Here is a 25,016-nt window from a genome sequence, read left to right as displayed (position 1 = left end):
ATGGCTGCAAAATGATGATTTTTCCAGCTCCAGCACTTCCTGTACACATTTAGTTGGATTCCACTAAGCAAAAGCCCTCCCTTTGCCTTTATTTGTGTGTGTGCCTATTTAACTATTTATTATCGGGCTAAGGACTCACGGGTTCCGCTTTTCTACAGGCCTCTAATTCATTACTGTCCTTAATTGTTTTGGTGCTCAAATTGTCACAGATTTGGTCAGTGGGAGCCTCTTCAAGCTGACTTTCAGGTCCTTGTAACAAGCTCCCATCATTCCTTGAGTACGTCCCCACTTTCTGGCATAACACATTCTAGGTGGAGCTACAGTTCCACATGTGAGACCTTTAGATACACAGGTGGCTCCAGTATAGTGTGTTTGGTGCTCCTGTGAGGATAAGCACAGCCTGCTGCGGAAGCATAGTGGAGGGTCCTTTAGCCCAGAGTAGGTGGAGGAGAGTTACGGCAGCCGGACTAAGTTGGGGGGGGGGGGTGGTGATGACTGTCAGTGGAAGCCTTCTTAGAGGAGGTGCCACCAATACTGACATGTACGGTATCAGTATGGCTCGGAGAAGCAGTGGGAGGGAGGAAGGTAGAAAAGTATCTCAGGCAGATGGATGATCATGGGCTAATGCCCTGAGAGGAGGCAGTGTGGGACATCCATGCACAGGATCACACAAAGCGCTGTTTGGTTGAGATTAGAAAACAGATACTCTGGCTGTGATGTGGGGGAAGGCAAGACCTGAGGTGGGAAGAGCAGCAGGAAGTTGCTAGTATAATGTTGATGAGAACAATATTCAGACATGCCCTGAATAATAGTAACTAATGCTTCCTGACTTACTACTGTTTGCCTTTTAAATTCTACTACAACCCTACAATTATTTCCATTTTTAAATATGAAGCTTCAAAGGCTTAAAAGCTGAGTATCTTTCCTAGATGCTACTAAATGGCAGAACCAGGGTGCACACCATCACCCATTTGATTTAATATTCTTGTTTAGTTGGTTGTGCAAGAATGGGAAGTCAAGGAGCACGCTCTGGTTTCTAGTTTTGTTAACTGAGTGAATAGTAGTAACATTCGTAGAGAGAACACAGTGTTTGGAGAAGGATTGTGGTAAGGAGTTCCTTTCTGTACATATTGACTAATGTCTTTGGGTTTATCCAGATGGTGCTGTGTGTAGGCAGTAGACTCTATGTGTCTGGAGTCTTAAGAGAGAGCATGCATGGCGCTTAATAGCAATTTGGGAATCATCAGCCTTTAAACGTTTTTGAAACCTTAGTAGTGGACGTCATCACTAGGCACAAGGACGTAGAATGAGAAGACGAGGCGGCTTAGGGCCCAAACCAGGCAAGCATTAATGTGACAAGAGAGGTGGGAAGAAACCAGGCTAGTGTGATGTCATAGGGGCTGAAAAAAGGAAGGAATGATCAGTAGTGTCAGATGCTGCAAAGGTCAAGGGGCATAGGAACCAGAAGATAAATCCTCTGAATTTAGCAGCAGAGAGATGATGAAGAGAGTATTTCAGTGGAACAGTGATTTGAGCCAGATTAGAGCAGACTAAGGAATGCATTGCAGGGAGCAGAATTGTATATGGAGGCCAGAAAGCCTATATATATGTGCATATTGGAAGTTATCTTTATTCTTTTCCCATATTTTGATTTTTCTTTAGATTCACTAGGTATCCTCCATGTTGATGTTGGAAGTCATTAAAGCAGTCCCTAATAGCTATTTATACCTGAGGTTAGGCAGAGTCTTATCCATAGGGGCTTTATTGCCACCTTGTAGACACAAAGAGTATAATTACTCTTGACAGTCTTGGCTTAGAAGGAAGAAAAGAGAGCTCGATGCCCAGTAAAAGTCAAGAGATTGCATGCAAAATGAAATTCCCTGCTTATAATGAAAGTCAAATTTGAGATTACATGGTATTTATTTTTTAATTATATACTTAATTATAAAGCAGCAAAAGTAATTCAGTATTTTCCTGCAGCATTTTAAGGTTTTAAAATATTCTCGGGTCTTCCCTGGTGGCGCAGTGGTTGAGAGTTCACCTGCCGATGCAGGGGACGCGGGTTCGTGCCCGGGTCCGGAAAGATCCCACATGCCGCGGAGCGGCTAGGCCCGTGAGCCATGGCCGCTGAACCTGTGTGTCCGGAGCCTGTGCTCCGCAACGGGAGAGGCCACAACAGTGAGAGGCCCGCGTACCGGAAAAAAAAAAAAAAAAAAGAATTCTCTGTAGTTCTGTACATTGCCCCAGGTAATGGTATTATTTAAAGTTTCAGGGCCTGTTTGCAAGAAATGGATTTGGTGTGGGATGACCCTCCCTTATTGTGTAGTTTAGACTTGCATCTTAAAATCATGATTTCCGTGCATCTTACGAAGATGCAGGTGTTTAATTCTCAGTCTTAAAAATATTTTACCATCTCATGAGTGATCACAGCAGAAATATTATGAGATTGTATGGTATACACTGTACATTTTTCCCCTCATAAAAATGGGAGAGATAGATGAAAAAATGGGTCAGTAATTGATCCTTGATGGTGCCACTTGATTTATGATTTCATTATTACTTCACTAGCTGCCTTTATTTACATGGGTGCTTAAATTGACTAATACCAGTGAGATTGGGGGTCACTTGCCTCTACTCAAACTGTGCCCCCAAATCCTGGCATCTTTGCACCTGTGCCAGTTGCACCAGAACTAGGTGAAACCTTGGCTAGGCAAGTCTGGCTACTGATGGACCACCAGCATCATCTTTGAAAGCGAAGGATTCTGCATTTCCATTTTTGTTTGCCCAGTAGTTTCATTTAGACATTGGGTTTGCTTTACTCAGACTTCAAATTCAAGCCTTTTGGCTTCAAAGTACAGGGAGAATGTAAGGCAAACAGGACATGTGTGGTTTGTGGTGTTACTATCAATTCCTGTTGCCTGATTTTATTACTTCAGACATCAAAATGATTATCCCGCTTTAGAGGACTGATATGATAGCCCGTAGGAAAACATGAGTGATTATACATAAGTAGGATTTCTCAAGACTTAGAGAAATATGGTTGCCAAATAATAATACTCTGTATTTTTAATCTAGCTGCTGCTTTTTTCATTTTTGAAGCATTAAAATGGAACTGAAGGTTTGGGAATTCTGTCGTTGTTGTTTTTAAACCAGTGATTAGCTATATATTCCATCAGAAAAGTCTTTGGCTAAGTAGAATTTGTCCATTTTCCAACTTTAGAATTTGGTATACTTATTTTTAGATTGCTCATTTTAATGTATTGATGGTTTCTATTTGAATAAAGTGAAATATGTAATTAAATTTAACCATACTTTAATTTCTTTTAATAGAAAATGACTGCAGTATTGGAAGATCATTACTATTGGAAGACCGATTAGCATCCATTTCATAAGAGAAGCTTGACCACCATTTGCTCTGGCATGGCGCAAAACAGTCCGCAGCTTGATATGCAGGTTCTCCATGACCTCCGACAACGTTTCCCTGAGATTCCGGAGGGTGTGGTGTCTCAGTGCATGTTACAGGTAGATTACCCACCAATGATAGTGATATTAAAGTTACAGTTTACCTTATTAGAGGTGACTTTGTGTTGTAGTGACTAGAACTCAGTTAAGTTTTCTTGTTTATGTTGGGGGAACATTTAGAGCAGGATTTCTCAACCTTGGCCCTGTCGACATTTTGGGCTGGATATATTGTTTGTTGTGGGGGTCTGCCTTGTGCATTGTAGGATGTTTAGTAGCATCCCTGGCTTCCACCCACTAAATGCCATTAGTATCCCTGCAGTTGTGACAACCAAAAATGTCTCCATGGGAGACAAAATCTCCATGTTCCATGGAAGGCACAATCTCCCCCATTGAGAACCAGTGATTTAGAGAAAAGAATAAAGGCGTGTAGCAAAAAGAAAGATTCTTCATGCATTTCATTTCTTAAATTTTGGGGGTTGTGTCATCAGTCCCCAAATCCTTAAGAGTTGAATTTGGATTTCAAATTTATCATTATAACTTCTTAAACTATATACTTTTTTAGCCTATTTTTTAAAGTTGTTAGAAAGTTCCCTCCCTTTCTTACTGTTTTTCTAGTTAGTAAATGCTTAACTAATATCTAATTTTAAGTGGAAGGCTACTTTCTTTAATCACATTACTTTTGTCTTGTTGTCTTCTATTGAAATAAATCTTTCATCTCTGATAGAACGTCTCTTCCCACGCAAGGGGCCACAGAAATAGGCCTAACACTCCCCCTGTTGAGTTTTGCATCATCCTTCACAGAATCGCAGTGTGTTTTGGGTTACAGCATTTCCCTAGTTGGTTGACTTTTGGGAGCAGTATTTCTGTCCTGCTCACTGGACTTCCGTAATTACACAATCAGTTCAAACTCTATGTTACTGCATAATATGCAAGCTTCTCCCTTACAGTGTGAGCTGCTCAGGATATAATGTAAACCTATATATAGTTGAGGTTAATTGCAAATAGAGACTCACAGATCAGTGGTGGTAAGAGAGGTGCTTCCTTTGTTTGCAAGCCCTTCTACTAGGTCTCGTTTTTGTGTTATAGCTTGTCTTTATTTTTTCTACCATAACATTTCCAGTCTGAATTTCCACTCTTTACTTTAGCCCCATTTTGGTCTCTGGTAGAGCAAAGGTACTTCCCACTGGAGTGAAACCCTTCTAGTTTAAACCAACTTCCTAGCAGTTACCTTCCTAACTTATTCTAGGGCCCCCACCTTGTTTTTTTAATTTAATTTTATTTAGCCCTTTATTTTTTCAAGGCTTATTGTCTTCGTTTTACCAAATTGAAAGAATGGAACTTTAAATTCAACTCAGTGAACATTTGTTGATAACTTACATTGTTCTTTTACTTTTTTGTTCCTTTGGGATTAATATTGTTTATCAGTATGGACACTTACCACCTGCTGGCTCTGGAAAGTTTCTCTGTTTGCATTAAAATATATAAGACTCAGTAGTTTGCCTTTTTTTCCTTTTAATTGAAGTGTAGTTGATTTACAATGTTGTGTTAGTTTCAGGTGTACAGCAAAATGATTCAGTTATACATAGGCATATATCCATTCTTTTTCAGATTCTTTTCCATTATAGGTTATTACAGGATTTTGAATACAGTATAGTTCCCTGTGCTATACAGTAGGTCCTTGTTTATCTATTTTATCCCAAACTTTTAATTTATCCCTCCCTCCCTGTCCAGTAGTTTGCATTTAATACACAAGCATTAAAGCCTCTCTCTAGGTTATCATCCCCCAGTGTAGGACCACTTCTTAGGGGTATGATGCTTTATTGGCTCAGTCCTTTCATGAGTGTTCACATATATCTTCTTAAAACTTCTGACCTCTTTACCAGCTAAACAATTTTTATTTCTTTATTCTTCATATTTATCAGTTGATAAATTTTTTATCCTTTGTTTTTTCTTTTTAAGACATTTAGCAGGTCACATGTGACATTTGAATCTATTGTGGTGGTATTTTTAAAATACTTCCGTAGAGATGCTACTTAAATATCTTGCATTTGTGGTTTAAAATTCCTAAGAAAATGTACTCAGCTTGTCACTGTAGACATACATTTGAATAGGCTGACAACTCCAACTTTGCATCATTTAAATTTGTATCTTTTTTGTGGCAGTACTAATTTGGCAACCTAATTCAATGTAGAAAACATGAAATTTTAGGATAATGAATAAAAATGTTAAATAGTGAAGTGTCTGTTACTGCTTAGGTTTCAAATAAAACTCTAGTTTTTGTTCTCCTTTTAATCCATAGGTTTATTAAAAAACTTGAAGGAGCTAATAATCTTTTTTTTTCCCCTTCAGATATCTGTCAGTGACATTGTCTTGTTGGCAATCAGTTTGAATCCTTTGGCTCCAAATTTGCATAGTGTCTAGCAATATCTGTCTTCTATCTTAATATCTGTCTTCCTTCCCTTGATCAGCATGGTTTCAAGCAGGATAAGAAAAAGCCCAAATTTAATTGTTTTCTTACATTTCAACAATTACTTTTTTCCTTGGCTCAGAAAGTATTTTAAAAAGTACTTGAATTTTAGTATCAAAAGTTTTATATAAGGAGAAGGATAAAAGTTATTATGGAGTTTTTGATAAAGCAATTCTTTGAATTTCTGAGAATTCATTTTACAAAGTTTTGCTTGACTGAATTTTCTTTTACTTCCTGAAGTTTCAGTATAGTAATGTACTTTCGGCCTAACATCCTGTCCCTTGAAATTACTGTGTGATAGTAGAAAGAGCACTGGGAGTCAGAAGACCAAGAATCTAGAACTGGCTCTCCAGTTAACTAGTTAAGCGCTTGTTGTCAAGTCATGTAACTTCCCAGGCATCTCTTTGCTCATCTGTAAATGAGTTGAGTTGGAGTAGATGGGAACCCTAAGAGTTCTCTCAGCTCTAAAATTAAAACATTTTATGTCCTGTTTTATATTTAGCTTTATTTGGTTCTCAGCAGAAGTGAAGTGTTTGCTTTCATTTTTATATAAAATGTACTTTTCCCTAGAATATAGTAATATGTGTATATGTACATATCTGTATATATATTGCTGAAATACGGAGAAGGTCATGATAATTGAGAAACTTCAATAGATTATCTCAAAGGTAATGAATAATTGTGTTTTAGGCCAATAAAATAGTTCTGAATTTTAATGGAAAACTGTCTTATTAGTACCTTAAAATTTTCAAAAGAGGAAACCTTTTATTAGTTTGATTACTGTCACTTGGAACATCTAAAATGTCAGTTTGCTGTTTACCATCTTTGTGTGTGTATATAATTCAAAAAATTGAAATCTTTAAAAGATTTTGGAAGTTTACCAAGCTGCGTTTGAGCGGGTAAAAAATTTTGAGACTGTGGGAGTGTGAATGAATTTCATTAAGGCAGTCAAGACCTGGTTTTGTGTTAAATTACCATAATTTGGCAAAGTCACGGAACCGTAATTCAGAAAGTGGATTTGGGGCTTCCCTGGTGGCACAGTGGTTGAGAGTCCGCCTGCCGATGCAGGGGACACGGGTTCGTGCCCCGGTCCGGGAAGATCCCACATGCCGCGGAGCGGCTGGGCCCGTGAGCCATGGCCGCTGGGCCTGCGCGTCCGGAGCCTGTGCTCCACAACGGGAGAGGCCACAGCAGTGAGAGACCCGCGTACCGCAAGAAAAAAAAAAAAAGTGGATTTGTTTTTATACTGATATCTTTTTTTAACTTAATCTTTCATAATGAAACAGACAGTTGAAGTTAGATAGGGTTAACTTTGGTTAAATGAAAAGTAAAGGCTGCTTTCGAATTTTTGTTGTTTTGAGTCTTTAGGAATTTTTATTATAACTTTTTTCTGTTTGGGGTTTCATTACCTTTTGAAAACTAATGCATGGTTATTTTCATGTTTATCAGTTTAAATGTTAATGATGGATATTACTTACACTTATATATTACAGCAAGTGTGGTGAATCCAAGATTAGCCCAGCATTTTAATTTGTTGAGATGCAACAAGTGTAAGATGAGTCCTGGATTTGGAGTCAGAAAAGTTGGGGTTGAGTCACAGTGTTCATTAGTAGGTACTTTCCATTTCTGTAGCAGTAGCAGTAGCGGCGTAGTACTAGTTATGTGAGCTAAATGTAAAATAATATGGATTGTTTGGGATCCCCTTTTCAGGGTCAATGACCATAAAGCTTTTTTGTGTTTAAAATACCGTTCTCTACTTATTCTGTGACAATTATATTTACATAATTCTGTGGCAAAGCTTGACTTCCCACTATTAGGATTTGTCCATTTTGCCAATGTTATTTTTACCATTTCTTCCCCCTAGAACAACAACAATCTTGAAGCCTGTTGCCGCGCACTTTCGCAGGAGAGTAGCAAATACTTATATATGGAATACCACAGTCCAGATGACAACAGGATGAATAGAAATCGCCTTTTGCATATTAACCTGGGTATTCATTCTCCTAGTAGCTACCACCCAGGAGATGGAGTGCAACTTAACGGTGGTCGAACACTGGTACATAGCTCAAGCGATGGACATATTGATCCACAGCACGCAGCAGGCAAACAGCTGATATGTTTAGTTCAGGAACCACACTCAGCTCCAGCTGTTGTCGCTGCTACTCCCAACTACAATCCATTTTTTATGAATGAACAGAACAGAAGTGCAGCTACTCCTCCTTCACAGCCACCTCAACAGCCATCTTCCATTCAAACAGGAATGAATCCATCTGCTATGCAAGGGCCTTCACCACCACCACCGCCACCTCCTTCATACATGCACATACCTCGGTATAGTACAAATCCAATTACTGTTACAGTATCCCAGAACCTCCCTTCTGGACAGACTGTACCAAGAGCTTTACAAATTCTTCCACAAATTCCAAGCAATCTTTATGGGTCTCCTGGTTCTATCTATATTAGACAGACATCTCAGAGTTCATCAGGAAGACAAACTCCTCAGAGTACGCCATGGCAGTCCTCACCACAGGGCCCAGTGCCTCATTATAGCCAGCGTCCTTTACCTGTTTATCCGCATCAACAGAACTATCAACCTTCTCAGTATTCTCCCAAACAACAGCAGATCCCTCAACCTGCTTACCATTCACCACCACCTTCTCAATGTCCTTCACCCTTCAGCTCTCCACAGCATCAAGTACAGCCGTCCCAGTTGGGCCACCCTAGTTCCCATGTCTTTATGCCACCTAGTCCTTCAACTACTCCACCCCATCCATATCAACAAGGACCTCCTAGCTATCAGAAACAGGGAAGTCATTCAGTAGCCTATCTCCCATATACACCATCTAGCTTACCCAAAGGATCCATGAAGAAGATAGAAATTACAGTCGAACCCTCTCAGAGATCTGGGACAGCAATTAATAGGAGTCCTTCACCTATCAGTAATCAGCCATCTCCACGGAATCAGCACTCATTGTACACAGCCACCACGCCACCTTCAAGTTCTCCTTCAAGAGGGATATCCAGTCAACCAAAACCTCCATTTAGTGTCAATCCTGTGTATATTACATATACACAGCCAACTGGACCTTCTTGCGCTCCATCACCATCTCCTCGGATGATACCAAACCCAACTACAGTTTTTAAAATTACTGTAGGCCGAGCAACTGAAAATCTTTTAAATTTAGTGGACCAAGAAGAACGTTCTGCAGCCCCAGAACCTATTCAGCCCATTTCAGTGATACCAGGCTCTGGGGGAGAAAAGGGAAGCCATAAATATCAGAGAAGTTCTAGTTCTGGATCAGATGACTACGCCTATACACAAGGTAATTTTACCCTTTTTTTGAAATTTAATCTTTGTGGTGAGGTGGCAGTCTCCTATTCAAAATAAAATAATTTATATTAGCTGTTTAATTTTAATTAAATATTTAGTATTTATTAAATATTGGGCACTAGCATTGCTATTAAGAATAGGGTTACTGCTTCAGAATCATCTACAGACTTTGCTTTAAAATATAAAAATATAGGCATGATAATAGTGACCTCTAAAAGACTTCTTTTTTAGGAAGAACATTCACTGGGAGAAAAATATAGAGAAGTGAAACCAATATTGTCAAAAATACAAACTACAGAGTGGGAAAAAAGATTCATAGAGGGTGGACTAAAGTTTATCAAGGTGAAAAATTTGAATATTTTCTAAGAGGATGGCCTGAAGGGTGTGATATTTATAAGTAATATATATTTATAAGAAGTGGGATTGGTAATGAAGAACATTATTGGATTAGTTCACAGTGGACCTAACTAAATATAAGGAGAATTGAGTATTTTAAAAGTTTGTTTCAAGATATGTGATAATTTAGTATTCTGTCAGTATATAAGAAGGGAAGTAATTATGATTGTAATTCAATATGCCTGGTTTTGAGCCTGTTTAAAACGCACACAGGTATAGTTAAAGAGAATCTTGGGGAAATGAAGGACAGTAGAACAAGAGGAATGTACAGATGGTGTCATTTTGGCAGAAGTTACAAGAGCTAAATTAAAGCAGATTTGAAGGCAGAATAGCATTAGAAAGACATGAGAGTAAAATGTCACCTGAAGTTGAATGACAGGGTTCTTTACAGGTATTTCGTACATTAGCAATGCATATAGAAATTTCCCAGTCACTTGTTCAATGTTACTTTCTGCAATGACTTTATCTGTAATGCTATAGCCTTGCTGTTACATCAGCGAGCAAGGATGGAGAGGTTAGCAAAGCAATTGAAACTTGAGAAAGAGGAGCTAGAGCAATTGAAGGCTGAAGTTAACAGTATGGAGCATGACCTGATGCAGAGACGGCTCAGAAGGGTCAGCTGCACCACTGCGATCCCAACGGTGAGTACGATCTATTAGGATGCATGGATAGGAAGGTGGACATGTTGGCTGTCCAGGCTGTTTGTTTTTCTTTTAGGTTCTGTTCCTGGCACAGTTTTGGTTTTGTTTCTGTTTTTTAAACAATGGATGAAGGACTTCTGCCTTCTTTTCTCATCAAAATAATAATTTGATGCTTTATTTTTCTTTGTTGTGTGAATTCCATAGACTCATCACTATTTTCAAATACTGACAGTTATAATCAAGGTAAAGCATCTCATTCACTATAAACTGCTTTCTGTCCGAATAGAAATGAAAAGTACACCTTGACCAAATATTTTATACATTGTTCTCATGTATTCATTTATCCTTTTAAGCATTTGTATTTACTTTTCAAACATTTAAGTTATTTTTCTAAGTACATTAATGCACATGAGTTAGATCAAGATGAATATGCATTTTGGGAAAGTGTTGACTATAGAATATTTTAAAGCAGAGCAGTTTGGTTAGTGTAAATAATTGTAGAAACTAAGATAATAGTATTAACAGTGGTCCTAACAGGAACTGCTCTCATGAAAAGATTCGGTAATATATTTTTAACATGTTGGTGAATACTTGTGAGTTCTAAAGTTCTTTAAAAATTCCGAAAAATTGGAAACAGGTGTCCTAAAATCCTGTGACATCACAAGCTTTTTGTGATCCAACCTATCATTTCGTCTTTCAACACTGATTCGTTCAACAAGCATTTTTTTTTACAGTCTATGAATGTGGTCCTATACTAGGAGCTTAGTGTATACCTGCTAGTGGGAGAAATAGACCCATCAGTAGATAACTGTAATACAGTATGGTAAGTGCTGTGTCTGCTCACGGGTAATGAGAGAACTCATACATCAGCTAGTTTATCCGTGTATACTCAATACACTTTTTGCTCTCACATTACGCTCCTGCTGCAGTGGTCTTCTGAAGCTCTGTGTATACGTATAAATGCTGTCTGTTCTTCAGGGCTGAACTTAATCTCTACTTTTTCATGGAGCCATTCCTCATGTTCTTACCGTCTCTTAACTAAGGGTAATCTCTTTCTCAGAGTGCACAAGTTTAGAGAAGTTAGTGTATATGTCAGGCCTCTTGCAGACAGGATGTCTGCAGCTATGCCCTCATAGAGAAGTTTTTAACTGAAGTTCGTGGCTTCAAAGGAGATCCGTGAGTCCCTGAAATTATATGCAGAGTTTCATATGTGTTTATATGGGAAGCAGGTCTCTAGCTTTCATCTGATTTTCATAAGGTTATTAGAACTCACCTTTTTCCTTTAATTTAATAACTGTATGAAAATCAGTATTATAGCATAACCTAAAAATACTAAACAGTACAGTATTGCTATGTAGGCATAGAGGAAAGGGGAAGGCATTTTAGAAGGGAAAAAGAGCATGAGGTAATGAAGGCTTGAAGTCAAGACAGACTTTAAGGAGTCTTTACAGTTCCCTCATTTAAGCTGAGATTTCTGATGTCTTAACAGGTTAATATGCATAGGTAGAATAGTGGAGGTGTTTGAACTGTATTCTGCTGGTAATGGGGAACCAGTGGAAGTTTCTGAGAAGTTAACTATTGAGAAAAAGGCATATTTAATAATGTAATGAAATTTTTTCTAATATTGACTAAATACCTAAGTATTGTCAATATCAGAAGTGAGAAGGAAGGGTTTTAATTACTTAAGACACATGGAAAATTACAAAGCTAGCATCCCCCCCCCCCCCGGGCGCGCGCGCGCGGTACGCGGGCCTCTCACTGTTGTGGTCTCTCCCGTTGCGGAAGCACAGGCTCCGGACGCGCAGGCCCAGTGGCCGTGGCTCACGGGCCCAGCCGCTCCGCGGCATGTGGGATCTTCCCGGACCGGGGCACGAACCCGCGTCCCCTGCATCGGCAGGCGGACGCCCAACCACTGCGCCACCAGGGGAGCCCTACAGAGCTTTCTTTAACTGAAAGATGATACTAATGTAAATCACATCTGTGCCTCATTTTTTTCCCCCCCACTCAAAATCTTAATTATATCCTCTGATTGGGGGAGATACTGAAGAACATAACCCAAATGGGAATCCACCAGTGGTGGGTGGGCACTTTGGAGTCCTTTAGGTACTTGTAGAGTATAAACAGATTTTCTTAGCATAGAAGTCATTTCTCTAAAATAACCATGTAAACTTTTTTTTAGCAACTTCTTGCTGTATAATAATCCCTGCTAAAGCCCTATTGATTTCTTTGTTGTTGTTGGAAGTAGAGATTCTGTCTAAGGTAGCATAGATCAGTGCTTTAAAAAAAAAACAGATTTTACACGAGAGCTTTTATTGATGAGACTTCTTTAGAAAAAGAGGGAAGTTAGTCAAACTGCTGCCCTATGCTATAATTTATTTTTAACTTTTTGTTACAGAGTTTCAAACATACATAAAATAAGCAGAATAGTATAGTGAACTCCTGTGTAGCCATCACCCAGCTTCAGAGATTAGTGGCTCATGTGGGTGATAATATCTGAGAGGTGAGAAATCTGAGTGTGTGATTCCCATGTGTTTCCACTGCCAGGCCTAGAGTAAAATAGAAGACTAATAGGAATGCGTGGCTGAAGAACAATTATACATGGTGGTTAAGATCTGGGCTCTCAATGCAGGTGTGAATTTGAATCCTACTTCTTTCTGCTCCTTCTGTGTCACTCATATATCCTTGGATAAGCAACTTCCTTTATGCTTGTTTTCTGGGGAATACCCATCTCATGGGATTTTTGTTAGAATTAAGTTAGATAATATACATTAAACAATTTATACAATGCCCAACAGATAGTATTCTTACAAAATAAATGTTGTTTACAAGATACTGGAGAAATCTGCTTTAGGTATATATATACATAACAGAAATCTGAAATACTTTGAAAAAACTTGATTTCCTTTTAACTTTAGGAACATGTATAACATAAGGATATATATTATGTAGGAAATTAATTAAGAAATAAAGCATTTAGTCATAATTCCCTTTTTGTTCATAGAGGCTCATTCGTGGCACCATGATGTAGTTGAAAGGGTGCCTACATAGGCTCTGGAGCCAGAATAGCTCCTTACTCACTGGTTCTGTCTAACTTCTCTGTATCTGATTTTCCCTATCTATAAAAGGGAATTATAAGAGGCATATTTTAATATTATTGTCAAGATAAAGAGGCAGTATATGTAAACTGCCTGGTGTGAAGTGGGTGCTCAATAAATGGGTATCAGTATCATTGTCCCACTCGTGGAGGATTATACAAGAGAATTAACTTTTTTGCTGCTAAGCACACATTGCCTCCTTTACGTTTCAAACTAATTTCTTACCAAGTAGTGTATAAAAAAATTGGTTAGAAACCTGTGTGCCTCATGAAACTGAAATGAAGGTTTGTGACCAGCTATATGTGCAGTTGCAGATGATTAGAGGAGCAGTGAAATAACCTTTCCAAGGAGGGCAGAAGTGAAGGATGCATAACGGCCATCAGTTTTCTCAGTCTCCTGTTTGCAAAGCATTGTATTAAATGCTGTGGGAGATGTCATCTCTTAACATCTGTATGTGAAAAGACATACATATATCTGTCTGTGAACCTGTACGTGTGTGTTTGTGTGTGTGTGTGTGTGAGAGAGAGAGAGAGAGAGAGAGAGAGAGAGAGAGAGAGAGAGGGAGGGAGGGAGAGGGAAAAGATAACGTAAGACAGTAAATCAGAAGTGCTGGCCAACTAAATAGTAGTGATATTAAGTACTTTCAGAGTTCTGAGATAGAAATGTTAGTTTTTGCTAGTAGGGTTCAAAGATGGGACACTTTCATGGAGAAGGGGGAAATTTAAGTTATACCTTGAAGGAAAAATAAGATTTTAATAATCAGAGAGCTTCCAGTTATTCCCTCCCACAAGTTTTCCCCCTTCATTCATCTTGCCTGATTAATTGGGTTTTGGGACCAACCCACAATCCCAGACACGTAACTGGGGCCAAACCATGAAAGAACATTAGTGGTCTTCGACCTTGGTCTCTGAGACAACTTCTTAAACTGATGGAACAGGTGACTCAAGGTATTTCTGCCACCTTTCGGAAAAAAGCTTAGAATTTTTTACTTGGAAATGTCAGATATAAAACATCCTGGTACTTTACAAACAAGTCTAAATTACACACAACCAATCTTGAAACCCCCTCCCCCGTGAAAATACCGTATACTTTTGGACAAATGGTAGTAATGTTTCAGAAACAACTTTTTTTCCCTCAATCAGAAGCTATGAAGATGGACATAGGAATCTTACAGATAAACTCTTAGTTTTAGCAAGTTCCAGTGGTTCTACTGTCTTTGGAAATGAGCGTGGTGACGAGAGCTTTTTTGTTATTATAAGCCCATGTATAGTAGCCTCTTGAGTATAAAGTATATTATAATATTTCCATACTTAGTTACAGAGCTTCACTATTCAGGACTGCTGTGGCTGAAACATTCCCTTCCCCCCGCAAATACATAGGAAGGATTTGCTCCTTTAGGTACTTTCCCAGTGATTCTACAAAGAAAAGAATAGGTTCTTTCACATATTCCTAGGAAGACAGCATCACTCTTTGAAACGCTTGACCAAGTGCTTTATCTTTAATATAAATGCTCAGATATGTTTTAAACTTTTAATATTTAATTACAAGGTGTAAGCATTTTGCATGTTAACATCACATGGTTTGCCCCAGGAAGGAGAAAAGAAAAGCAGTCCCTAATAAATATTTCTCAAGGACTTTTTTGTTCCCCTAGCATTCTAAGGGATTGTAGCTCTTATTAAATTCTGCCTGTTATATCATTTAAAGCTTTTGACACCTGCTAATTTAATGGGCATTCCCAGTTATTCTGATAATATGTCCTAACAGCATAATATCTTGCATTATTGGTAATTAAGATAACCCATTTTGCTTATTTTTCTTCACTTTTGTATTTAGTTTTTAGCAAAACTACATGTTTTTAACAGTATTGTCTTCCTATCATAGCAGATATTTATCTTTTACTTCATGTAGTTGAAATCACCTGCGTAACTGGGTTAATAGCTGTGCTGTGCTGAAGGATTCAGTACCCATGCCTCTGGAGTCTAAACTCTTTTATGTTTTTACTGTACATATATGTAAATAGTAAGGAAATTCAGAATCTCGAGGGAAGTAGCAGCTTCCAAAAAGCTTTATTTAACTGAAAAATAGGGCTCTCTTCACATTTCAGAGTCTCATGTATGGCCCTGAAAGACCTAGGGAGTAGGCTGGGCTGGAAAGGTCAAGGCAGAAGGAAACAGAGTTGGAGGAAGAATGGAATCCATTTGTTTCTGAAATTTTCATGTACTAGATTAATAGCTTCCTTTGATCTAGAAAAAAAGACAAAAAGATTTCTATATAAGTTTATACGGAAGACCTCTATATAAATCCTGGCTTTATCAGTTATGTTTCTTATAACCTTGGGAAAATGATATAACTTCTTTGTGCCTCAGCTTTCTCATGTATAAATTGGGGGTGATATCAGTACTTACCTGGGAAGATTGTTTTGAGGAAAGAATGAGAGAATTCTGGTGAACATAGTGCCTGACAATTAATAAGCATTAATTAAAATTAGTACTGTGGTAATTTTTACCAACCTTGACGAGACTAAAATCGTGGACGTTGCTTGTTTAAAAGGTTGATTCTTAGTTTCCCTTAACGTAGACGTAAAATACTCTCAATGCTTTGTGATTAAAATATGGTAGTATTTGTATGAGAGAACATAGTGTAGTATTACAGCCCCGCCACATTATATGCAGATTTTGCTTATATGTGGCCATATTGATGTCACCACTTTATTCCTTGAAAAACATACAGGACTTCTGAAACATGTCCTCTAACGGATTAGGGCCATTTTCTTGGTAATAACCAATCAGAACGATTAACGTGAATAGCAGTTCTTAAATGTTGGGCTTGATAATGACTTTCCCACAATTGCTATTTTGGGTCCTTTCTTACTAGCCTGAGGAAATGACAAGATTGAGAAGCATGAACAGACAACTCCAGATAAATGTTGACTGTACACTGAAAGAAGTTGACCTCCTTCAATCTAGAGGTATAGACTTGATTATTTGGTAAACCATAAGTAATAGTGTGGTGTTTTAAGCTGCTTAAATAGCAATCATTTTGGTTTTACAGATATAATGGATAAAAACTCTCTTAAAAGATCACAGTCCTGGTAGAGACCCCTCACTCCATGGTCATAGATCAGATTTGGGTGATCAAAAAATAGTATTACTTTGGCAACTTCATCATTAAGTTCTTACCATTTAGACTGTTTTATGTTGTTACTCTGTATTTTATCCTCTTTTAGTCATTTACTGTGAATATTTTATAAATTGCTGGGGTTTAACTCTAAAACGTAGTAGATTTATATTATGTGATAGTCATCTAAGATATCTGTAAAAATAGGGATCCCAAATCAGAACATCAGATTTCTCACTTTAAAAATAAGTTCCATATGCGGTTTTTTATGTTATCTGTTACATGAAAACATTCAACTCTATCTTAGATATTTTGTTTTGGGGTTTTTTTTTTTTGGCTCTCTTATAGAAGTGTACTACAGTAGAAGCTCGCTTAATAGACTTTGATTTACGCTACTCGCCAGGTTAGAGAGATTCTTCATTTTCCTCTGTAAAATACACAGCCAGGAGGCTGCATTCTGGCACATCTCTGTACTATTGCTCGCATCAGCTGAATTGTCTGCTTACCAAGAGTCAGTTGTGCCTGTTTTTAAAGCCGTTTAAATTACAGAAGTATTGTAACTGGCATAATGTTTTCAAAACTGACATGAATGCAGGAGAAGCTGCTCTTTCTATAAAAGCCATACGCAACTGCTTTTTAAAGACTCAAAGGCAAACACTTAAAAAAGAAATATATAGGGACTGTGAATTAGATATGGGTGTAAACAACTGAAAATGATTACAGAGGAAAATCAAAAATCTAAGAGGATTCTATTCTCAAATGTTCTTAAAGTATCTTTTTTGCTCCATTCTAAAATCAAAACAGGGAATTATAGATCAGGGTGCAGCAAACTAGCCTGCTCTCTGTTTCTGTAAATAGTTTTAGTGGAACATAGCCAGACCCATTTGTCTGCAGATTGTCTGGGGCTGCTTTTGTGTTTCAACAGCAGTTGAGGGCTTACAACTGTATTACAGGTCCACAAAGCCTAAAACTTTTATTGTCTGGCCCTTTACAGGAAAAGTTTGCCCACCCCCACTTTAGATCATCCTGATGGGTGTAGTTAATTTAAGAAAGACAATATAGTAAGTCTGGTCAACAGATACATAAAGAAAAGGTCTTGGTCCAACATTAAAATATTGCTATGTTTATATGTTTTGTTACATTAAAGTGGGCCTGGGCTTCCCTGGTGGCACAGTGGATGAGAATCCGCCTGCCAATGCAGGGGACACGGGTTCGAGCCCTGGTCCGGGAAGATCCAACATGCCACGGAGCAACTAAGCCCGTGCACCACAACTACTGAGGCCCCGCGCCTAGAGCCCACGCTCTGCAACAAGAGAAGCCACCACAATGAGAAGCCCACACACTGCAAAGAAGAGTAGCCCCCGCTCACCACAACTAGAAAAAAGCCTGCACACGCAGCAACCGACCCAACGCAGCCAAAAATAAATAAAGTTGGCGTGTAATTTTTCTTAAGAATTCCGTTTTAGTCAGCCACCCCTCCCCCACCGCCACTTACTATTCTTAATTAGGGCAGCTAAGAGAGCTTCTACTGTATTTTAAAGTACCCCTTTGCCATTTTAAGGCAAGATTATACAGTAGAAGCAGGGGAACCAAAAAGATACGGAACTCTGTGAACAATAGACAGAAGCACATTTCCATGTGAAAGCTGAGCAATCTGGTTGGGTACCCTTGAAGTTAATTTCAGAAGCCTAGGGGACTCTACAGCCTAGTAGCTTTAAGCAATGAAAGAGCTACTGCGTGGGGGTTAGACAAACTATTGCTACTATATTAGAAGGTTGCATCAATTTTTTTGCTTAATGTGTTCTTTGAAGCTAAACAAGAAACACTGAAAATTTGGTTGGGATATTTTTAGTAAGCCTTATGGGATCTAGAAATTAGATCATCAGCTGTAACTTAAGTAATTGAAGAAATACTTACGCAGCATCTTAAAGCATAAAAAGATCTAGTTAATAAATGAAATAGCATTGTGGCTTTCATGAGCCATCACAGGAATTATTTTCAGAAACTTATTTAAAAATAGCATATCTAAATGGATTAAAAGCATTTGTGTATAGTACCTGCAAGGAAAACTGTTCGTTACTGAGGTTTTACAAACGCAGAGCTGTGTTTTTGGTGTCTGTTGGGCAACAAAGAGCTCTTTTTGGTGCTTAAGCAGTTCTAAATCTTCCTTCATAAGGGGTCCAAATATATCCATTTTATACTAAATTCTACTCCTCCATCCTGTGGAAAAATTTTATACTGAGTTTTCAGCCTAAAATTTTAAGCCAGAGAAGGAATCGAGACATTTTGGGGGGCAGGGCATTTAGATTAGATACAAATCAGTGCACACGTTGATGAAAAGCAGCTTCTTTGTTGGTTTTGGTGAGGAAAACTTTTGTTGGGGGAGAAAATTAGGTCTAGAAATCAAGAGATCCAATATATTTGAACTATCAGTACTACATATCATCCTCTGTAAATAAACACGTATACAGTTTCAAAGCTTAACTGGAATTATGCAGAACTGGCAGATTGCGATGATGGGTTCACAGATGTGAAGGTAGGACCCAAAGTTGGCATTGGATCAAAACTGACCTTGCCGGAGTCATGTCAGGAGAAGGGGCTGAAACAGACACTGTATCAGGGAGTGAACATTTTGAGAGAGGTGAGATTGTTCTATCTGTTATTCTGAAATTGGCAGCATATCATCTTTTATTGTTGATAAGTCTGTAGGGAACATTTAAGATTCTCCTTTTCTTGAAGATAGGAGGAATCCCTGAGCTGCTGCTATCGTAACAACTTGATTAATCTTGGTAAATGTAGCTTCTTCCATACTTGAATTTATAATGGATAAAATTTTAAGGTTAATATGAAAGACATAAACGTGAGCTTTCTCATGGTTTTGTTCATTAAAATCAAAACAAACAGAGAAAACAGTTGTCATCCTTTCATTTCTCTTCTTCATTTACCTCCCTATGTGCGCCACACACTTAATCCTGTGTAAAGAGATGAGCTTTATAGTTAGAAAAATGTTCCTTTAGGTGATACATTGTAGAAAGACACTGAAGTGGTAGTTTGCTTGGGTATTTTCTCAAAATGGTGAAACAGTTTCAGTGGGAGAAGGGTAGGATAGTATAATGATTTTTGAAACCCTGGAAAAACAGTTCCCCTTTTTACATGTTTTATTTCCATATTTTCCTCAACAGAAATTTCAAATAACAGGAGAAAAAGTCCTAAATGCTTGCTGATTTTATTTTCTTTATAGGTAACTTTGATCCAAAAGCTATGAATAATTTTTATGACAACATAGAACCTGGTCCTGTTGTACCACCCAAGCCACCTAAAAAAGGTAAGTAGGGAAATGTCACAGACGTCATAGAAATGAATATGAAAATTCCTTGGCAGTTCACCTAAAAAGCTGAAGAAATTTCCGTTAGAGACAGCATTTTAAAAGTTACCCTATTGATGTTACTGTGGCAATAATGAAATGTCCCCAAAACCTTAATTTCTAAAAAGTACGAAATAACTCCTAGAGGTCAAAGGTAACTAAAATACCATATACAATTTATTTTGTAAAAAATAACTTGAAAAAAATTGTTATTTTGTATAGTTGATTTACACTGTTACGTTAGTTTCAGGTGTACAGTGAATTTGGTTCTGTTATAATACACATATACCCAATTCTTTTTTCAGATTCTTTTCCCATGTAGGTTATTACAGAACTCTTTTACAGAGTAGAGTTCCCTGTGCTATGAGTAGGTCCTTGTTGAGTATCTGTTTTATATATAGTTGTGTATATGTTAATCCCAAGCTCCTAATTTATTCCTCCCCCACCGTCTTTCCCCTTTGGTAACTGTAAGTTTGTTTCTGAAGTCTGTTTCTATTTGGTGAAGAAGTTCATTTATATCATTTTTTAAGGTTTTTATGGCTGAGTAATATTCCAGTGTGTGTGTGTGTGTGTGTGTGTGCGTGCGCGCGCCACATCTTCCATACCGTCTTTATCCATTCCTGTCGATGGGCATTTACGTTGCTTCCGTGTCTTGCCTATTGTAAACAGTGCTGCGATGAACATTGGGGTGCAGGTAGCTTTTCAAAGTATGGTTTTCTCCAGATGTATGCCCAGGAGTGGGATTGCTGGAACATATGGTAGTTCTGTTTTTAGTTTTTAAAGGAACCTCATACTGTTCTCCACAGTGGTTGTACCATTTGACATTCCCACCAACAGTGTAGGAGGGTTCCCTTTTCTCCGCATCCTCTCCAGCATTTATTGTTTCTAGATTTTTTGACCAGGTGGCCATTCTGACTGGTGTGAGGTGATATCTCATTGTAGTTTTGACTTGCATTTCTCTAATAATCAGTGATGTTGAGCATCTTTTCCTGTTGCTCTTGGCCATCTGTATGTCTTCTTTGGAGAAATGTCTGTTTAGGTCTTCTGCCCAGTTTATGATTGGGTTGTTTGTATTTTGATATCGAGCTGCATGAGCTGTTTGTATATTTTGAAGACTAATCCCTTGTCGATCCGCATCATTTGCAAATATTTTCTCCCATTCTGGGGGTTGACTTTTGTTTTGTTGATGGTTTCCTTTGCTGTGCAAATGCTTTTAAGTTGAATTCGATTCCACTGGGGGGTTTTTTGTTTGTTTTTATTTTCATTACTCTGGGAGGTGGATCCAAAAACATATGGCTGCGATTTATGTCAAAGAGTGTTTTGCCTATGTTTTTCTTCTAAGAGTTTTATAGTATCTGGTCTTAGATTTAGGTCTTTGATCCGTTTTGAGTTTCTTTTTCTGTATGGTGTTAGAGAATGTTCTAATTTCATTCTTTTACATGTAGCTGTCCGGGTTTCCCAGCACCACTTACTGAAGAGACTGTCTTTCCTCCACTGTATATTCTTGTCTCCTTTGTCATAGATTAGGTAAGCATAGGTGTGTGAGTTTCTCTGGGCTTTCTATTCTGATCTATATTTCGGTTTTTGTGCCAGTACCAGACTGTCTTGATTACTGTAGCTTTGATTCCTCCAGCTCCGTTTTTCTTTCTCAGGATTGCTTTGGTTATTCAGGGTCTTTTGTGTCTGCATACAAATTTCAAAATTTGTTGTTCTAATTCTGTGGAAAGTGTCTTTGGTAATTTGATAGGGACTGCATGGAATCTGTGGATTGCCTTGGGTAGTGTGGTCATTTATAACAGTATTGAATCTTCAAATCCAAGAACACGGTCTGTCTTTCCATCTTTCTGTCATCTCCGATTTCATTCATTAGCGCCCTATGGTTTTCAGACTATAGGTCTTTGACCTCCGGTAGGTTTATTCCTAGGTATTTTCTTCTTTTTGATGCGATGGTAAATGAGATTGTTTCCTTAATTTCTCTTTCTGATCTTTCATTGTTCATGTATAGCAATGCAACAGATTTCTGTATATTAATTTTGTACCCTGCAACTTCACCAAATTCATTGATGAGCTCTTAATAGTTTTCTGGCATCTTTAGGATTTTCCATGCAGAGTATGATGTTGTCTGTAAACAGTGGCAGTTTTACTTGTTCTTTTCCAATTTGGATTCCTTTTGTTTCTTTTTCTTCTCTGATTGCTGTGGCTAGGACTTCCAAAAAAGTGGCTAGAGTGGACATCCTTGTCTTGTGCCTGATCTTAGAGGAAATGCTTTCAGGTTTTCACCATTGAGAATGATGTTGGCTGTGGGTCTGTCATATATGGCCTTTGTTATGTTGAGGCAGGTTTCCTCTATGCCCACTTCCTGGAGAGCTTCTATCATACATGGGTGTTGAATTTTGTCAAAAGCTTTTTTCGCCTCTATTGCGGTGATCATGTATGTGGTTTTTATTCTTCAGTATGTTAATGTATGTATCACACCCATTGATTTGTAGATATTTGAAGAATGCTTGCATCCCTAGGATAAATCCCAGTTGATCGTGGTGTATGATCCGGTGTATGATCCTTTTAATGTGCTGTTGGATTCTGTTTGCTAGTATTTTGTTGAGGATTTTTGCGCATCTATGTTCATCAGTGATATTGGCCTGCAGTTTTCTTTCTTTGTAACATCTTTCTCTGGTTTCGGTACCAGGGTGATGGTGGCCTTGTGGATCGAGTTTGGGAGTGTTCCTCCCTCTGCTATATTTTGCAAGAGTTTGAGAAGGATGGGTGTTAGCTCTGCTCTAAATGTTTGATAGAATTCGCCTGTGAAGCCCTCTGGTCCTGGGCGTTTGTTTGTTGCAAGATTTTTTTAATCACACTTTCAATTTCAGTGCTTGTGATCGGTCTCTTCATATTTTCTATTTCTTCAGTCTTAGGAGATTGTACCTTTCTAAGAATTTGTCCGTTTCTTCTAGGATGTCCATTTTTTTGGCATAGAGTTGCTTGTAGTAGTCTCTGAGGATGCTTTGTATTTCTGTGGTGTCTGTTGTAACTTCTCCTTTTTCATTTCTAGTTTTATTTATTTTTCATTTCTAGCTTTATTTATCTTGATGAGTCTGGCTAAAGGTTTATCAATTTTGCTTACCTTTTCCAAGAACCGGCTTTCAGTTTCATTGATCTTCTCTATTTTTTCTTTGTCTCATTTCTTTCTCTACTAGTTTTAGGTTTTGTTTGTTCTCTTCCAAGTTACTTTAGGTGTAAGGTTAGGTTGTTTGAGATTTTTCTCGTTTCCTGAGGTAAGATGGTATTGCTATAAACTTCCCTCTTAGAACTGCTTTTGCTGTGTCCATATGTTTTAGACCGTTGTGCTTTTTTATTTCATTTGTCCGTAGGCATTTTGTGATTTCTTCAGTGATCCATTGGTTGGTTAGTACCATGTTGTTTAGCCTCCATGTGTTTGTTTTTTGCACTTTTTTTCTTGTAGTTGATTTCTAATCTCATAGTGTTGTGGTTTGAAAAGATGCTGATATCATTTCAATTTTCTTAAATTTACTGAGGCTCAGTTTGTGCTCAGCATGCCTGGAGAATGTTCCATGTGCACTTGAGAAGAATGTGTGTTCTGCTGCTTTTGGATGGAATGCTCTATAGATACCAATTAAGTGCATCTGGTCTAATGTGTCATGTTAAGGCCTGTGTTTTCTCATTGATTTTCTGTGTGGATGATCTGTCCGTTTATGTACGTGGGGTGTTGAAGTCTGCCACTATGAATGTGTTAACTGTTCATTTCTCCTTTGAAGGCTGTGTTAGCATTTGCCTTATCGAGGTGCTCCTATGTTGGGTGCATAGATATTTACAATTGTGATATCTTCTTGTTGGATCGGTCCCTTGATCATTAGGTAGTGTCCTTCTTTGTGTCTGATATGAGAATTGCTACTCCGGCTCTCTTTTGACTTCCATTTGCATGGAATACCTTTTCCCATCCTGTCACTTTCAGTCTGTGTTCCTAGATCTGAATTGGGTCTCTTGGAGACAGCATATACAGGGGTACAGGGGTCTTGTTTTTGTTTCCATTCAGCCAGTCTGTGTCTCCTTGTTGGAGCATTCAGTCCTCTTACGTTTAAGGTAATTATCGATATGTATGTGCTTGTTGCCATTTTCCTAATTGTTTGTTTCGGATTTGTTTTTGCACGTCTTTTCTCTTCCTCTTTTGTTCTCTTGTGATTTGATGACTATCTTTAGTGTTGTGTTTGGATTGCTTTTTCTCTCTCTTGTGTATCTGTTGTAGATTTTTGGTTTCTGATCCCCATGAGTTTTGTTTTTGTTAACTTTTATTGGAGTACAGTTGATTTACGATGTTGTGTTCGTTTCGGGTGTATAGCAAAGTGAATCAGTTTTACATACATATATATCCACTCGTTTTTAGATTCTGTCCCATATAGGCCATTACAGAATATTGAGTAGAGTTCCCTGTGCTGTATATGTAGTAGGTCCTTATTAGTTATATACAGTAATTAGTTATCTATTTTATATACAGTAGTGTGTCTATGTCAATCTCTCAATTTATCCCTCCCCCCCTTACCCCCAAGTTTGTTTTCTACGTCTATCTATAACTCTCTTTCTATTTTGTAGATAAGTGAACTTGTACCCTTTTTTGAGAATCCACATATAAGTGATACCATATGATATTTGTCTTTCTCGGACTTACTTTGCTTAGTATGATCATCTCTGGGCCCATCCATGTTGCTGCAAATGGCATTGTTTCATCCTTTTTAATGGCGGAGTAATTAATATTCCATTGTATATAGGTGCCACATCCTCTGTATCCAGTTCCTCTGTCGATGGACGTTTAGGTTGCTTCCATGTCCTGGCTATTGCAAATAGTGCTGCAGTGAACATTGGGGTACATGTATCTTTTGAAGTATGGTTTTCTCCAGATATATTATGCCCAGGAGTGGGATTGCTGGATTGTATGGTAGCTCTATTTTTAGTTTTTTGAGAAATTTCCACAGTGGCTATACCAATTTACATTCCCTCATCCTTTGCGAGTGGGTCTCCCACCTGGTGGGTATGGGATTTGATTATATGGGGAAAGTGCCCCTCCTACCATCGCTTTGTGGCTTCTTCTTTGCCTTTGGATGTAGAATCTCTTTTTCGGTAGGTTCCAGTG

At 38.2% G+C, this 25,016-nt stretch overlaps 1 protein-coding gene across 2 annotated transcripts in view; it reads left to right on the top strand.

Annotated features, from left to right (window-relative positions):
- TAB3 (TGF-beta activated kinase 1 (MAP3K7) binding protein 3) overlaps positions 1-25,016 on the top strand; it is a 109,445-nt gene that overhangs the window by 73,832 nt on the left and 10,597 nt on the right. The window contains exons 2-6 of one of the 2 annotated variants that reach the window (XM_032620158.1): positions 3,331-3,522; positions 7,794-9,252; positions 10,137-10,297; positions 16,267-16,360; positions 19,751-19,834. In XM_032620158.1, the coding sequence (XP_032476049.1) occupies positions 3,421-3,522; positions 7,794-9,252; positions 10,137-10,297; positions 16,267-16,360; positions 19,751-19,834 (1,900 nt within the window). In that variant the 5' untranslated portion in view covers positions 3,331-3,420. The remainder of the gene's footprint in view (positions 1-3,330; positions 3,523-7,793; positions 9,253-10,136; positions 10,298-16,266; positions 16,361-19,750; positions 19,835-25,016) is intronic. The other variant, XM_032620159.1, reaches the window with a different exon arrangement.

The sequence above is a fragment of the Phocoena sinus genome, chromosome X (genome assembly GCF_008692025.1).
Source record: "Phocoena sinus isolate mPhoSin1 chromosome X, mPhoSin1.pri, whole genome shotgun sequence".
In the NCBI taxonomy this organism is placed as follows: domain Eukaryota; kingdom Metazoa; phylum Chordata; class Mammalia; order Artiodactyla; family Phocoenidae; genus Phocoena; species Phocoena sinus.
The sequence above is the reverse complement of the archived record's forward strand: the minus strand, read 5'-3'. Positions and strand labels throughout refer to the sequence as shown.